Here is an 18103-nt window from a genome sequence, read left to right as displayed (position 1 = left end):
TTTTTCAACTTAACTTTTGAAAATGTTCCGGAAGGTCTGACACTTTTATATATATCTTAAATTAAAGCTAATGTAATATACTTTAATTTGAAAAAAAAAAATTTGACCTCTGGACTTGTCTTCACGGCGAAAATGGCTACCGAATGCTATTTTCGTGTGAAAATTCTCGATTTTATTATTTATATTATATTTAACTTTATAATGCTATAACTTATTGAAAAGTTTATGGATCCACACAATTTTTTTATGAGAAATAATATTTTTTAATAAACCCTTTTTCATTCGACATACTTTATCTTAATCGAGATATTAATAAGGAACCAGCAGATCAAGTAGCTTTTGGAATAAAACACCAATTTTTTTTAAATTAAACACTATCTAAAGATTTGCATCGAAGCGTTTATTTTTGATAGTGATTTTAATCACTGTCAGATATCATTATACTTGATCCAACTATGCCACGTCACCACTGTGCCGCGACCCCCCTGTGCTGGGTTTTTTTTTTTATTCTAATTTTCAGTAACGTATTTAGTTTTATAGTGCATAATAAGTGAGAAAGCGGGCAAAGTATACTTTTATTCATTATGTTAAAATTTAAACAAAGTAAATATCAAAATAAAATAATAAAAAGTTTTTCAAGCCTATTCTATTTTATAATACCCACATTAGTATTCTTAAAAGTCTAGTTATGCTAATAATCTGTTTATCAAATAATTTAGGTACCCTTACCATAAAATTATTTTACGTATAGAGTATTTTTAAAAATAGTTCTTTTATATTTACGCTTTTTTTTTACTTATTAATATTAAAGGATAAAGAACCTTATAATTACTGCTATTTTAATTTTTAGTTAATCATTCATATTGATGTTTAAACCGTATTAAATAATCTTTCAATTAATTGTGTAGCGATTTATCAGATACTGCCATGCAAATTTTACCAACTTTAGGAATGATGAGTATTGAAAAACTTTGGATTGAAAATACACCGTCTTTAACAAAAATACCGTCAATTTATTCTTTTGGGGTTAGTCAAAAAATTATATATTATTAAACCAAAATATTTAAAACAAATTGTAGTAAAATAAAAATCTATTAAATGTTATGTTGGAGTTTAGAACTTAAAAGAAGCTTACTTGACATATTCTTTTCATTGTTGTGCTTTTCATTTTCCCGCCAAACATGACTATTCTACGGATTCTATAGTTCAAGTGAGTTATTATACATTATATTTTTTACTTATTTATATCGTTTATTGTAAGGTTTTATTTCTCGCGGTAAATGTATTAATAATATTTTTTGGTGCTAACCAAATAACTCGAAAAATAAAACTTTGTCTCTTAAGTAATGTTGCTATAACATTATCATTATTAATCTTTGAACTGCTTTTGTTGGGTTCAAAATGTAAAATAAATATGTTTTAAGAAAGACTTTTTAAATAAGAGTTAAAATGTTAAAGGAGTAACCTAAAGAGATTTGAGCTCCTTAAATCCCTTCATGTTTTTTAATGTTAGCATTTTATATCACACGGATATTTAGTGTAATAGTTTCCGTTATGATTTTTAACTTTATAAACACATAAAAAGATACTCATAACAAAAACTATAAAGCTACAACATTTTTTTTAAACAATGCAGTATTCAACTTAGAATTTTAAAGTATGTAACACTAAATCGTTTCTATGAAACATCAATTTATTCAGTTTATTTCATCGCGCAGTGAGTTTTGAATACAGAGAGGTAATATTACTTATACGAAAAATTATTTTTGTATAGCACTTAAATTATGTAGTGAAAATAACTAAAAACAATGTTTTTAGTTTCATTGATTTTATTTTTAAATAATATAAAATCAAGCTCATTTTTTGACTTTTAATGTAAAAATATTAATTAAAAACTTGACAATTTTTTTTATTATGAGACAAATAAATTTTTTTGGCTTAAGTGAAAATATTAAATTTTATAATGATTCTTAAAATATATTAAAAATAGTCTTCATTACTCGTATACAATTAATTCAAATAACAGAAAAATTATCGTCTCTGATCCTATAATAATAATATGTTGTGTTTTCAGTGTTCAAGAGTCAAATCATCATTTACATGTATTTTATTTTAATAAACAGTGAAAACTATTCCCTAAAGTAAATCTTTAACTTTATCACCAAGAGAATATTTTAACAAATAAATTACACTATATAGCTGTACAAATATTGAAAGATTAAAACAAAAATTTTGAATAAGTAATTTTTTGTGTAGATTTTAAAATGTTGTTTATATTAAATATATCAAATTGAAGATTTAGCGTCACTGAAATAGACAAGTTTAAACCGAAAGATGTAGCATATCTTATTCTAAAGTAGATCTGACACTTGATGTTTGAATTTCTCAAAAAAGTGTTCCTTTACATCTTAGACTCAATATTGATCATCTTAATTATTTTTTTCATTAAAGTTTTCGATTGTGCAACAAGATTATTAATTTTTTAATCCATCGCCGCTTAATTTATTGTAATTTTTTTATATTTATCTTATATTTAGGCAAATATTCAAACTATTCAAAAAAATTGCGAAAATTCAAGAATTTCAAATGAAGTTTTAGTGAATCCAACAATGACTAATTGGAAAACTGACGACATTGATAATTATGATGACGAATTTTTTCACGAGCCAGCTAAATCAACGGGAAATTTAGACGTCGTGTGTGGCAATATAACGCCAATAACGTAATAGTTATTTAATATTTGTATTGTTGTATAATAATTACTATGTCATACCTTTAGCATTTTGTTACGCCAATGGGGTTTAAATAAATGTGTAATGGGAGGTAATAAAAGCCCTTTATGATAAGAATTATCCTGTAACTGTGTCCCCATATTTCAGAGCTTTTTTATTTATATTACTATATTCAGATGTTATTATTGACTATTATATATGCATAAATGTTTTTTTTCTTATTGATTAAACCTATTTCAAATATTTAATTTATTTTATAATAGTATTCCGTTGAAATTACATATAAATAATAACCAATACTTAAAATTTAAATCTACTAAATTTATAGGATTAATATTTTTTTCATATTTTTTACTTCTAAATTGAAATATATTGAATTAAGTTACCAAGTATAAAATTCATGCAATGAATATTATACAAATATGTAAAAAAAGGGGTGGGATCTATCACTCTAACCCCTTCTCATTTCCGCCACTTGTTAGGCTTTTTGTGAAAAAACGTATACAATGTATTGAACTTCAGTAGTATTTTATAAAGACTTACACATTTGTATATTATCTATTATATTAGCTTATTATATATGATTTTTTTATGTTGTCTTTTATTGAATAGTTTATATTTAAATTTTTTAATTTCAATGTAGTTATAAATATTTTTCATCTATTTTTTTATTATATTTTTCAAAAATTGAAAAATTTTTGTTTAATAACAATTTACACATTAGGAGAATTTCCTTACTTTTAATTGGTATTTAATGAGAAAAATTTTTTTGTCGAAAACTAAAGTATTAGTTAAGTAGTGGTAGTTATGTTTAATGAGTTTAGTTGTTTTAGATTAATACTATTATTAGTCCGTTGTTACTTTCAGTAAACTGTCAGTAAAATGTTTGCCGCGTCCAGACGCTTTAAATCCATGCGAGGACATAATGGGATTTTATTGGCTACGGTTATGTGTATGGTTAGTCGGAGTAACAGCATTGCTAGGAAATATGGTCGTACTACTAGTAATGATTCGTAAAAGAGCAAACAAATCTGTTCCGAGATTTCTAATGTGCAATTTAGCATTTGCTGACTTTTGTACAGCTATTTATTTATTGTTATTGGCATGGCAAGATTTACAATCGAGTGACAAGTATTTCAATTATGCTTATCATTGGCAAACAGGTGAATATTGGAAAAAAATTATGCTCAATATATTTTTTATTGTTTAAAAATTAAATTTATTGGATATTCAATGTTTTATAATTAATTGTCAACTTTAAATAAATTCTGTTATAAGTAGGGATGTAGAATTTAAAATTGCCGAAAAAAATGTTTCTCGTAATAGCATGATAATTTTAACTAAACATTTGTCGAATAGGCTAATATTTTGTCAAATAAGGGAAGCATGCCGTCCTGATCGTTTGAGATCTGCTAGGAATAATTAATTTGAAAATTTTAATAATTTATTTTTAATAGTTATTTTTTTGTAAAATTCGTTTTCGACTTGTATAAAAATTTTATATAATTCATTTTAACTGTTTGATACTGTGGTTAAATATTAACATTAAACGAATACTAAAACATTGTGTAATCAACAAATATTATTTTATTTTATTATACTATGGACTCAATTTTTGTAGTTTGGTCTTTATTTTTATAAAGAATTAAGCCAATACCTATTACGTGTTCATTTTATCTGAATTGTACTAGGTTTTTTACATTAGATATTTTGCACAATCAAAAAAGGTACTAATTTGATTACAAATTTTTTTATTTCTAGTTTAAAACCGTATTCCAAATGTGTACTATATAATTAGTGTTTATATGTTACTTGATATAACCAAAGTAGGCTCTGTGATAATTACTAATAAGTATTATGATTTCATTAATTTTATAGAGTTATGAAAAAAATGTATAATATTTCATACTTATAACAGGTGCTTTGCTATAAAATAATAATAAACTTCAAAGATTAAAATATTTCTTTAAGAAGGTCTTATTTTATCAATTTTTTTAGGGCTAAGCAAATTTAAAAGTTAATAATTATTAAATTAAATCAACTAATTTAATGAAAATAAAAATAAGAAAATGATTAATTAAAAAAGAAAAATCATCTCAAAATATATTCTTTTGTGTCTCTTAAAAAAATTTGGAATTTCCAATAAGTGTATTAAGTTACACACAGTAATAATTGTGTAACATTTCATTCATAATTATAACAGTAACTTCTAAAAATAATACTTGAAAATATTGGTTATTTTATTCATCAATAATAACAATTGTTTATAAAAAATAACTGAACAATTATTGTTCTAATAACATTCGAAATATTTATATGTAAATATCTTCATAAAATAAAGTATGAGTTAGATTCTAAAAATTTTAAATTATTTTTTTTTTATTTCATTTACTGCAACTAAAAGAAATTTTCAGTAAAATTTAACAATTTATAACTTAACGCTTTAAAATCAATATTTCAAGATTCTTTCCTAAAAGTCATTTAAAACATTTTCTATAGAAGATGTTAGAATTATAATAGAATTATGCATAAAAGGAACGCCTAAATATTTTAAACAAATTATTGTTATGAAGGAGTTTAAAATATTTAACTATGCATTTTCAAATTCTGAATTTGTAATGCGATTTTCGTAAAAAACTTTCAGAGGATCAATTTATTTACTAATTATAACTGAACATAATATAGTAACTATGTTTTTACACTTAGATAAACGAGTAGGTAATGGATATAATTCACTTAGCAAAACTGTCTGTTGCTTCTAAGTGTTTTTTTTTTTTGCAGAAATAAAACTTTTAAATTTTATTTTTCCAGTTAAATTGTGAATTTTATTTTTAAGGATAATTACTGATTGTATTTGGTATAATTATTAATAATTTAATAGTGTTAATTTTTAACTATATATCCTAATCTAAATAAGAAGAATCAGGCTTAACGATGAATTGAATTTTTTAACTTATATGTTATATATATATTTAGGTGTCGGTTGTAAAGTAGGAGGATTTCTTACTGTTTTTTCATCGCAACTTTCAGTGTTCGCTTTGTGTTTGCTGACGATAGAACGATGGTTTTCTATTAGAAGAGCTCTGTACACTAACAAACTGACATTCCCTTCAGCTGTCAAGATAATGGCTATCGGTTGGGTGTATTCGTTGGCAATGGCCAGCTTACCTCTGATGGGTATATCAAGTTACTCGACAACAAGGTAGGTTATCTACAATAGGTACATAACAATGTCTGTGAATGTTTGTGGCAGGCTTAAAATTCTTATTAATATATACACAAAATGAGGAAATATTAAATGGAAAGACTTCCTACTATATAATTATGTTTATGATATTTTCATTATTAACCTTTTAAAACTTTAGTTTAACACGTTTTCACAGTCAAATCGTTAACATTTTACTAATATTAAATCTGATTTTTAAACGAAGATACATTAGCATTATAAGATATATCTTTATCGTTTTATTTTTTACTCTAAATATTATCATATTATTTATTTACTTGTAAATGAATTACGTTTCATCATTCATTATTGTTTTACTCGATGAAATTTAATATGACAGGTTTATTACAAGCATTCTTTAAAAATAATGTAATGATAATAATAAGTACGGTTCTATTGTAATCTGAAATTTAGTATTGATTAAAAAAAGTATAATTAAAGCTTTAAATAAGACATAAATTTATAATTTCTAATAAAATTTTTTCAAACTTGAATTGAGCTAATCAATTGATAATAAACCAATAAACATTTTCGTGATATTCTTTTTATTCCAATGATTAAAAAATTAACTCCTTAAAATTCGAGATAAACCCGATAACGATTAATATACACTATATACATGTATAAATGATACGTTTTTAACGGAAAATCTTTTGGTAAAAATAATTTTTTTTTGAATGTATTAAAACATTTCTACAAAAACGTTTTCGATTTTTTCTCAATAAATAGTATTTAAAAATGCACGAACAAAATAACACTGCAATTTCAATTTTTTTTGTTTAAGACGATTGTTGCTTTTTAATACAGACCCTTCGACGCAACCGTTTTAGGATTCACAAAGTAATTGAATGTGTGTTTTTTCATTGCGTTGTAACCGTCATGTACGTCACCGATATTGCTGATATTTTTTATTTTCCTTGTACTAATGATATGTGTGTACTATTTTTTTTTTCTCAAGTATTTGTTTGCCGATGGATGCAACTCAATTGAGCAGCGTGTGTTATATATTTACTCTACTACTATTCGCCAGTGGTGCGTTCGTGTTGATGCTCTTCTGTTATGTGCAAATTTATACGTCGCTTAGCTACGAGACCAGACATGCCTCAGGTGAAGCTTGTATTGCCCGCAAGATTTTTATTTTAGTGGGCACAAATTTTGCCTGTACAGCTCCCGTTATATTTTTTGCTTTCACTGCCTTGCTTGGTTTCCCCCTGATCGATGTTACAAAGTCGAAAATTCTGTTGGTCTTCTTCTATCCAATCAACTCGTGCGCAAATCCATTCCTGTATACGATTCTCACCACCAGTTTTCGTCGGGATATCGTGTCTACATTTACGAAGTAAGTACTGTTTTTAAATTACAAAATAGCACATAAAAATTTACGTAGCCATAAAAAAATATTTTTTATGAAAAATCTTTTACGAGATATATACTTATTTAAAATAAAACTAAAGAAATAACATGCGAAAATTACAATTCAAACGTTATACCTAGTTGATTTTATCAAGTTTATTGAGTCATCTAGACCTAAAGGGATCAGAATGACAAAAAATTGTTTCCGAGACGTTTGAACTAAAAAAAGATCAATGCTATTTTTTTAAATATATTAATTTTGGTTAACAACGATAAATAGCACTTTTTTAAAAAAATAATCTACTGCAGTCTTAAATTTAATTGAAAGAGTGGTTATTTCAATATTTAGTTTTGCATTTGTCTCATTCTTTTCAAATAAAAATATCTTATTTTAATACGGCACAATGAGTAGGCAATACAGCTACACGTATGTGTAGGCATTGAAGAGTCTTCAAATATCAATTATAATTAAATAATAATGATAATTACTTAGAAAATTCTTTGAATGATAAAAAGAATGATATTTGGTACACAAAAAGTAATTCATATTGATACTATTACATTTTACAATCTTATTTAAATTTTTTTATTACTGTCTATTAATTAAAGTTATAATAATATAAAGTTTGCCTAAAACTGTAACACTGAACTGCGGTACATCCTTAATCTTTCCACTATTACTATTTATAACAATTTTTATATTCTAAGACTAATATTTAGAATATAAATGTATATAAAGTAGAAATATTTATGTTTTAGTACGTTTGCATTTTTTTTATTATTTAACTGTATACAAAAATAAAATATTTTGAATTTTAAAAATTAAAGATTAATTTCAAAATTAAATAACGAATATTATTGATGATTTTAATGGTTACGATAAACTAAGATATTATAATTTTCTATCTACAAATTATCACTGCTTTATTAGTTTAACAAATTTTTATAAAGTGACTTCATAAAAAAGTAAAAGAAAATACTACGCATACATATTTATAGGTTTACTGCCTAAAGAAGTAAATGTTTTTGGTAAGGTAATTTGGAAAAGTATTTTTGTGTATTGTAGTTTATATAGTCTGAGCATAAAAAAATATTTTGATGTTCTAATGGCTTCTAGTTCAAAAGAATAATACCTTGTCCAAGTATAATATTTTACATCTCCTTCGTAAATTTATCGTTACATATTTTTTGACCTTGAGTTATTTTTAAAATAATATAGTCATGCTTTATGTCAATAATAATTTAATAAAATAATGATATGTTATTAAAAGCCGACGATAATGATCAATTTTTAACAACATTTTAACATTACAAAAAAGTCATTAAATTTTATTTTTTACTTAAACGTATTACGAGTCTATAAAAAAAGAACTAACGTGACTGCAACGAAACCCTTTTCTGTTTTTTATAGCTCCCGTTAAAGGAAATGCATATATTTTTACGTAAAATTTGCTAAGCCACTATAAACTTTTACATAAGTATAACTTAGCTAGTTATTTATTGCAATCGATTTTATTACAATATTTTCAATTATTATCTTGATCGTGTACAAACATATTAGTTACATATATATTAGTTTGTATATACCTTATTAAGGGTCCACGCAGAGAAATGTATGGTTTTTTTATAGTAATATTGGAAATATAATTGGTTTATACAAAACAAATTTTACCTAAGTAAAGCTTATTGTTGACAACTAAAAAAAAATACAATTCTAGTTTTATTCACTCTTGTGTATTCCGTATAGAACTTTTATTATGTTATAGAATTATCTTATAAATACTGTTATATAATTTTTTGTAATAAAATTGTCAAATATAAGTGTTTAATAGGATATAAAATTTTACAATAACAGTTATTTGGTAAATTTCTATTGAATAATTAGTTCTTCTTTGTTTTTATTTATTTCTTTTTAAGTAGTTATATTTTAAGTAGCATATATTATGTATTATCATCAAATAACATTAATTTTCTCACGTGTTAACTAACTATGAGTTCAATTTTTATTTTATTTATGATATAATTTTTGACTTGGAACTTTAATAAGTATTGCCACTAAATTAATGAAATTTAAAACCTAATTGAAAAATAAACTTTATGATATATTTATTGCAAATAAATTGAATATTAGTGGTTGTATGTAATTTTTGACAGTATTGGCATCAGATATTTCGGTTATTTTTAATAACCGGTTAGCCCCTTTTTAATTTTTTTTTAGTGTGAAAGACCTTTTTTATTATTGATTTACACTTGTTAGCCCATTTTAAATACAGGACTCTAGTACATTGATGACTCTGCCCTTCTGTCCACTGTTTCTTGTAAAAGTCAGTACAGAAATTACTTGTACTAATAATTAATTAATTTTGTTTAAAAAATAATTTTCAGTAAAATACATTGATGTATTTAAAAATGCTTATTAGATTATTTACTTCAAATTTTATTGTTTGAAAAGCTCAACTTATACCATATCTTTACTATCACATTCACACTTTAAAACATAATATTATTTATTTGATAAATAATGTTAATAATAATATATTATTTTATAATAATGTATTATGTCTACATTCTCTCTTGTGTCAACGTTTTTGATCAGATATTGCATACTTTTCTTTCTACTCCGACCGACATAAGTGTGGGTTGCCGTGTAACTTCCGTAAAATGTTGTATTCGGAAAAGAGTATTGCATACCTAGTACTTGCTAATTTTATATCGTTATTTTATCGTTAATAGGTTACATGAAAAACTCACAGATTAGACATTTGGCATAAATAATATTATTAATAAACTTTTATTGCGCTATTTTTGAACATAAACAAAATAAAAACCTATCTTAAATATTACTTTAAGCTATCGATAAGAAGGATGAATGTCTATAGATTTGAAATTCTCTTGTCGACTTAAAGTTTTTACAAATAATAATGTTTGTTTTTTAGACAAACATTTCAAGTAATTCACTTTATTTTTATCGTGTTTCACATCGTTCAATTGTTAAAATATTTTAAACTTTTTTTTTAAATTTTTATTTATGAAAAAAAAACAGAACAGCTTTTAAATGAACTAGCTATGAGCTTAAAGTTTTAATAAATTTTGTTGAGAGAGTTTTACGTAAACTGTCTTTACTCTGTAAAACTCGTAATGTATAAAGATATACAACATTGGAAAAATAATTTGCTTTTTTATTTTAGTAATTAGAATAATATATATATTATTTCTTTTGTTTGAATTCTATTTAGCATTACACTGGTGAAATAATTGTTAAATAAAATGACTTATAAACCATATTATTCCAAAGAAAATCTGAGTACACTATTTGTTTTTTTATATAAAGTCTATGTCTTTTAAGAAATATATCAACTTTCTTCTAGTTTTGAGAATTTGTATTGTCTTTTATGGAATCAATTTTTTCACAAAATAAAAAGTATCAAAAATACATCAACTGTGAGTTTTAACCAGAGCTAATTCATATCTTGATTTGCTATTCAATAGTTTAGGATTTTATTTAAGATGACATCAGATAGGTAAAAATTCCATAAGTCAAAATGAACCTTATGGAATTACTTTCCTAAAATAACTTTTGCAATAATAATGTCCATTTGTTATTTTTGTCCAACAAAAATACGATTTTAGTGGTGGACTAAATGATATCGTTGAAATTTTATCTTCACGATTAGAATTTAAATGTGGTTTCCTTACTAACAGTTGGATGAAACAAAACGTCTGAACAATAAATATACTCTAAAGTACGTTTTTTGAATCCAACAAGACTTATCTGTCATCCTTTAATCCGATTGAGACTTATGTGCTATGAATTTTCTATATTTCTAATTAAATATACATTGTTTTCTACGTTTAAATAATTTTATAAATATAAATTATATTTATATTTTACATTCTTAAAAACTAATAAAAATCGAATAACTTTTTTTTATAAGTTTTTATGGAGAAAAAATAGAAGTAAAATTTTATTGTAGGATCAGATGAAAAAGAATATCAACATAGATGAACTTATAAGTTTTAAAATACTTTGATCACTTAGATATTTATTTTCTGTTGTATTATAAGTATAATAAGAAAGAATTTGTTGAAGTACGTTTTATTATAACATTGAAAAAACTAGACGTCAGACATCCTTTGAGATTTATAACTTTGTGTTATTCTTGTTTTTGTATGCTTTGTTGCACAATTTATGCTGTTTATATTGTCTCATATAATATTTTTTCAATTTAAAATCGGATAATTTTTAATCCGAAGCAAATGTAATTTTGCAATTAAGCCATTTCATCGAATTATACTTTATTATATTTCATGTATTTATTATTTCTTATTAAATTTTTATACATATTATCAACATAGAAACTAACTAGTTAATTTTTAATAGTTTCGTATTTATTTCTAATAATTGGAATACATTCTCTTCCAAAAATGTAAATAATATTAGCCAAGTCACAATACAATTTTTAATAAAAAAAAAATCGTTAAATTATAAACTCTTTTTTTAAATTTTTAAATAATTGATATATTTGTTTTAAAATATTGTAAAGAGTATTTACTATTTTAATTTTTAAGCTACTCTCTACTAAGGACATTAATTTTTAAGTAAAAATACACTTCTTAGTATAAAATTTTGTAATTTGATATTATATTTTCTAAGTAAAAATGTTGTTTTCAGTTTAATGCTATTCATATCGTCTTATTAGGTACCAGAAATACATTGCCATTGTTAAATAGCTTTGTGTGGTATAAGCGTTAAAATCTTTTTCTAAATAGAACTGATATTCTATTACAGTTGAGTATGTTATTATTAGTTTATGAGTTTCACTTCGAATTATAATTAACAATAGTTTCTTTAATTCTAATAGTTGTTTACGAACCTTTGCTATTTTTCGTTACTTGTTAAAATAAAAATAAATTTTATATAGACAATCGAATAAAATATATATATTTAGCTTCAATGCGAAGCGGTGAAGGTATTAATTTTACTATGATATGTTTTTTTTTTTTTTTTTTATTTATTTATTTATTTTTTTTTATGTCTGTTGCCACTTTTTCTCAGCTCTCACTGGACCGATTTTTTTCAACAATACGTCAAAAGATCACAAGTCGTATCTAGTTGAAGACATTACTCTTAAAAATTGAACAATTTTCCCTCGTTCCCCACAAATGGGGGAAATCCCCCAAAAAATTACAAATTTAAAAATCGCTAATTTTCGAAATTTTTTCACTTTTTTTTCTTAAAACTTTCATAACTTTTTGAAAAATCAACGAATCAACATAATTTTTTTTTATACTAAAACGATAGATATCTACCTTTCATTTGATATCATTTTTTTGAAAATCTATCACGTAACCTGCTCATTATAAAATTATTGAATTTACGAGAGATTTTATTAGTGTAATTTTATAACTATGAATTTTTTTATAATATCTTTTATTCAATTGATAAAGAAGTAGTTCGAGTTAACTCTATATAACTAATGTATAATTTGACTACGTTACACTAGTGTAACTATTTAATAGTATTTACTATTAGAATTCATATTTTAAATTAAATATTTTAATTAAAATAGATTATAAACAGATGATTTTTAAAAAATAATGAACTCAAGAATATTAAGGTATTTGAGCTACCTTAAGGTCATTTTTGTAGTAACATACTTTTTTGATTATGCTAAGCATATTTCTAAAAGAATGTAGAGTATAATAATAAAACAAAGAATACAAAAAAAAGTTTGTAGACAATATTTACTAAACATAATTTTTAATTTTTATAATTTATAGTTAAGTATTAACTATAATTGTATAAAACGTGTATTGTGCTTTGGATATTTATTATAGTTCTATAATAAATAGTTTTAACGAATTTTATTTAGTAAAAATAAATTGCTTTATTTTATAGGTAACGCAAGTCAATACAGAAATAAATAAACAAGAAAGGTTTACTATTAAATTTTATTTAAAAGTTATTTTTTTAATTTAAGTAATTTTTTTTATATTTTTTACGTAAAAATTTTGAATAATATTGAGTAATACTTCTTTCAAACATTTTAATTGTTCTAATTTAGTTTGGTTTAACACCATTCGTATTATTGCAGTATAAAGTCTACTATTTATAAATTATTTATAGTTGTGTTTATTTTAATAGTTTTTACTAATTATTACTTAATACTATTGATTTTTCCTTCTAAATATTCTGTGAGATTAACATTCATTTTTAATTAAATAAGTTTTCCTGTCTTTTAAAAAAAATGTGTAAAATACTTGTTTTTTTACTTTGTTTGCGAACAAAACGTTAGAAGTCCATAACAAACCAAAACTATTATAATTCATATATTTTATAATGATGATTAAATATTAATATTGGTTATTTTATTTTAAGGTTTGGTTTGTGTTCAAATAACGAAAAAAAATATAAGGTCATCTACTCGACTCAGACCAACAACACTCATCGAGTTACTCCTGTTCATCGGCCGATTTCGACTTCACAGCAAGGATAATTTAAATATGATTTAAAAATTAATTTATTATATTAAATAAGAGAAAGACTGAAAAAAATGTTTCTACAATGTTATTGTGAATTTTTAAAAATTATTATGATAGGTATTCTTGTCATCGTAATCATTTATTGTATAATTGTTGAATTCCGAATGTATTATTTTAAATCGAGTTTTTAAAAAATTAATAGTTATAAGTAATTGATACAAATTAAGTTTATTAAAGAACTACTAACCAAAAGTATTTGTGTCATTTAATTTTGACGCTAATATTTGTAAAAGTCGTCATTATACTTTAACCATTACCAATTAAAATTATTCCTTAAGTTTAAGAAAATTTCATTAGTATTGGTTCGTTTTAATAAGGCCATAATGTAATTATATGTTAAAATGGTTTTATTTGATGAGAATATTTATTCTTAAGATAACCGTAATTAGGAAAATTGTGTAGATTCATGGCGTGTTTTTTTTTATTTAAAGTATGGCAAATTTATTAAGAAAATTAAACAAAAATTGTAATCACATTTATTAAATGATAAACAAATATAAGCTTTGTAAATGTTCTATAAAAACAGTTATGTTGTATACATTTTCTTTTGTTTGTCACTTAAAATAATTCCATTGCTGTAGACAAAAAATTAAACTATTGTCCAAAAAAAATTCAGAATAATACTTTGGAGACTTCAACGTTATAGGAACTCAAACGCTAAACTGCTTTTGGATTCATTTCGTTTAAATCTTTGACCCTATTCCAATTATAAATTGCTTGAATAGCAGAGTTAAGACTACCTATTGTGGAACCGACTGCTTTTATAATAGATTGTATATTCTGAACTATAAATTTTATTTTCATAACTAGACCATCTGTCTGCTAGTAATATATTCTATATAGTCGACATCTATTATATGAATGAGATGCATTCTTAGATCAGTTATATCTTTTTCTAGAAAGTATTTCAACTCTTGAAACATTTTTGTAGAATTTCAATCCTGAAGGACTTCAAAGTCTCGTCTATACATAGCTTCGATTATGTTTGGTATGATTTCATTATCACGTAATTCAACAAATTATTACGAATCGAAATTTGGATCGATTTTACTCAATTGAGATAATGAACTTAAATCTTCATAGGTGAATTTTTTGTATGGGCATGTTTCATCACGTTTTAGTATATTGTTTGTTATTCTATTCCAGATACTTTTTAAACTTAAACAAAAAATGTTAAAATAGAGAACTAAAATTATTGAATGATAAAATTTAAAATTTAAATATTTTTAAAATATTAATTTAAAACTAAAAATATAAAATGTTTTACTAAACAGCTACAAAAATTACTAAAAAATCACGTATACGCGTATTTTAAGAATAATGTTACCATAATCAGTGCTAAACATGTACTACGTGCTTTATTTTTGTGACTTCGTGAGTTTTCTTTTTTTAGTTTTAAATTAATATTGAACATTTAGGACTGAGGAACATCAATTTTAATCATTTTCAGGCAAAAAAATTTTGATATCATTATTCAACAAATTCAGTATAATATTTGATTATACTAATTTGATTGTCAAAATATTTACGAGGAAAAAGTTCAATTCGATTCAGTTCGAATATCATTATTATTAACGTTATAGAATATTTTAAAATGTTCACTGGATGCAATTGATAATAATTAAAATTATTAATACTTTTTTTAAATTTATAAAACAGAGTTATCTAAATTATTATATTATTACAATTGATACTCACAGATTCTCTGTACAAAGTTTTTTTTTACAAAGGTATTTTTGCAGCTCTATATACCTAGAAACTAAATACAGATTATTAAAAGATTCCTTCAAGAGTAATTTTATTTATAAATAATTTGTTTAATTTTCCGTCTAATTCACAGACGATAACTTCTCTATAATTGAATTATTCTTAAGCTAAGCCAGCATTACAAGTGATAATTACGACAGTTTTAATATCACCAGCACACAAAAAAAAAAAGTTGTCTGTACTTTTGACCAGACCCACCTACGGACATTTATTTCGAATTTGAAGTCCGTTTGACCCAGTCACCTTCCAGATTTGAGTAAAATTCAAAAAAGGCAAAAATGTTCCTTTTTTATAAATAAATATAAGAAAAAATCTATTAAACACGATTGTTAATGACTTGACAAAGCAGAGAAAGCAGGCGTCGTCATCAAGCGACTGCAGCTCTTCAGTAATGGGATACTTGACTACTGGAGAGTATACCATTTCAAGAAGTAATTCCCATCTTTGTAATAAGTCCTGATTCATTTTGTTATGTTTGTGGCGAGTTTCTCACAAGACAAGGCCTGCTTTTTAACCCTGATCAGACGCCGATACTGGGTTTCCGGATCCTTGCATCGTAAAGTACTTATCACTTGTACCTGCCATGACGGCACACCGCCGTTAATTCAAGGATTCTGCCAGATGGTTCTGTTGCCAACCGTCACCACGTGGAGATGCTCTGGTTGCAGACACAAGCGATCGTAAGGAATTTTTAATGGTCCCCAAATTCAAACTCTATTTCAGGATGCAAATTTTATAGGAAAAATGAACGAGACGAAGAGAGAGATTCAAATTCAGTGGAACAAAATATATAAAAATTATACTCAATCTATGTAAAAAAAAATTTTTTTTTTTCGATTTTTCATGATGTATTGCAATTTTTGTTGGGTTTTTCGCTATTTTTTCAAATTGTGACGGCTCAATAGGCTAATTAACGTTCAGATTCAGATTCAGTAAAAAATAAAAATCATACTTGATCCGGGTTCACAAGCATTTTTTATCGCTGTGATTGTAGTTTTTCGCAAATTTTTACCTTTTTTGGGGTTTTTGCATTTTACTCAAATCTGGAGGGTGACCGGGCCAAACGGATTCAGCGGGTCGAAATACATGTCCGTAGGTGGGTCCGGTCAAAAGTACAGACAAATTTTTTTTTTTTGTTTGTCTATGTATTTAATATAACTACTACAGCAGTATTTACAAAAATATTTATTCAAAATATACCTGTTTTATTTAATATTTTTATATTCGGAGAATATTTAATAAATAAAATTACCACAAATAACAATTTTGAGTACATTTTTTAACGTAATTGTATAAATTGTTAAAAGAATGCATTTGCAATATAACATGATTCAATTTAGCTCTGAATATATTCATAAGAAACTAAATTTTTAACTTCATGTATTTAAATTTATATTTTGCCTTCCTTTCCTTAATGCATCCGACTGGTCCAATCGTTTTTTAACTCTAAAATCTTTCATCTCTTTACTTTTAGGGAGTTCTTGTTCGACATTCTCAATAAATTTATTGAAAAAATATCTTCTATGAAACAATGTAGTCAATCGCCTGATCATGCTGAACACCGTGTCGCCGACGCCAATGAAAGTGCCACGATATTATGCGAAGATTGTTATTAATTGTGTTTCTTTTTTGGTTTGTTTGTTTTTAAATAACCTGTTGTTGTTCATTAATAATTACCCTCAAAACAGCGTTTTGAGGGTAATTATTAATGAACTAGTTCAGATTTACTTTAATTAATATTGATTTTTATAAAAATATTAAAGTAATGTAGAATAATTGGGTGAAAAAATTAGAAAAAATAGACCAATAATATTGATAAATATTTTGTGTACTTAAAATATATTACATTTATTTAGTGAAATAAACATAGTGAAGTGGAAATTATTTATAAATATTAAGACTAAATAAAAATAAAATAATTGTAAATAAGTAAATAAAAAACTAAAAAACCCAGCACAGGGGGGTCGCGGCACAGTGGTGACGTGGCATAGTTGGATCAAGTAAATGATATCTGACAGTGATTAAAATCACTATCAAAAAAAACGCTTCGATGCAAATCTTTAGATAGTGTTTAATTTTAAAAAAATTGGTGTTTTATTCCAAAAGCTACTTGATCTGCTGGTTCCTGATTAATATCTCGATTAAGATAAAGTATGTCGAATGAAAAAGGGTTTATTAAAAAATATTATTTCTCATAAAAAAAATTGTGTGGATCCATAAACTTTTCAATAAGTTATAGCATTATAATGTTAAAAATGTAAAAAATAAAATCGAGAATTTTCACACAATAATAGCTTTTGGTAGCCATTTTCACCGTGAAGATAAAATAAAGTCCGAATTTTTTTTTTTCCATGATAAAGTAAATTACATTAGCATTAATTTAAGATATATATAAAAGTGTCAGACTTTCCGGAACACTTTCAAAATTTAAGTTGAAAAAGTAAATTTGTTGTGAAAAAGTTGTCATTTTAAATCCCCCCCT

At 24.5% G+C, this 18103-nt stretch overlaps 1 protein-coding gene across 11 annotated transcripts in view; it reads left to right on the top strand.

Annotated features, from left to right (window-relative positions):
- The window catches only part of LOC126899027 (lutropin-choriogonadotropic hormone receptor-like), a 36119-nt gene extending 21772 nt beyond the window's left edge, over positions 1-14347 (top strand). For 3 of the 11 annotated variants that reach the window (XM_050673511.1, XM_050673520.1, XM_050673518.1), the window contains 7 exons: positions 909-1026; positions 1118-1210; positions 2538-2722; positions 3600-3895; positions 5709-5934; positions 6917-7297; positions 13691-14339. In XM_050673511.1, coding sequence (XP_050529468.1) covers positions 909-1026; positions 1118-1210; positions 2538-2722; positions 3600-3895; positions 5709-5934; positions 6917-7297; positions 13691-13808 — 1417 coding nt within the window. In that variant the 3' untranslated portion in view covers positions 13809-14339. Of the gene's footprint in view, positions 1-908; positions 1027-1117; positions 1211-2537; positions 2723-3599; positions 3896-5708; positions 5935-6742; positions 7298-13210; positions 13249-13690 lie in introns of those variants that run through there. The other 8 variants (XM_050673513.1, XM_050673512.1, XM_050673514.1 and 5 more) reach the window with 7 other exon arrangements.
- The last annotated feature ends 3756 nt before the right edge of the window (positions 14348-18103 follow it).

Source organism: Daktulosphaira vitifoliae, unplaced genomic scaffold (genome assembly GCF_025091365.1).
Source record: "Daktulosphaira vitifoliae isolate Bord-2020 unplaced genomic scaffold, ASM2509136v1 Scaffold_2, whole genome shotgun sequence".
Taxonomy (NCBI): Eukaryota; Metazoa; Arthropoda; class Insecta; order Hemiptera; family Phylloxeridae; genus Daktulosphaira; species Daktulosphaira vitifoliae.
This window is presented reverse-complemented; position numbering and strand designations above follow the sequence as displayed.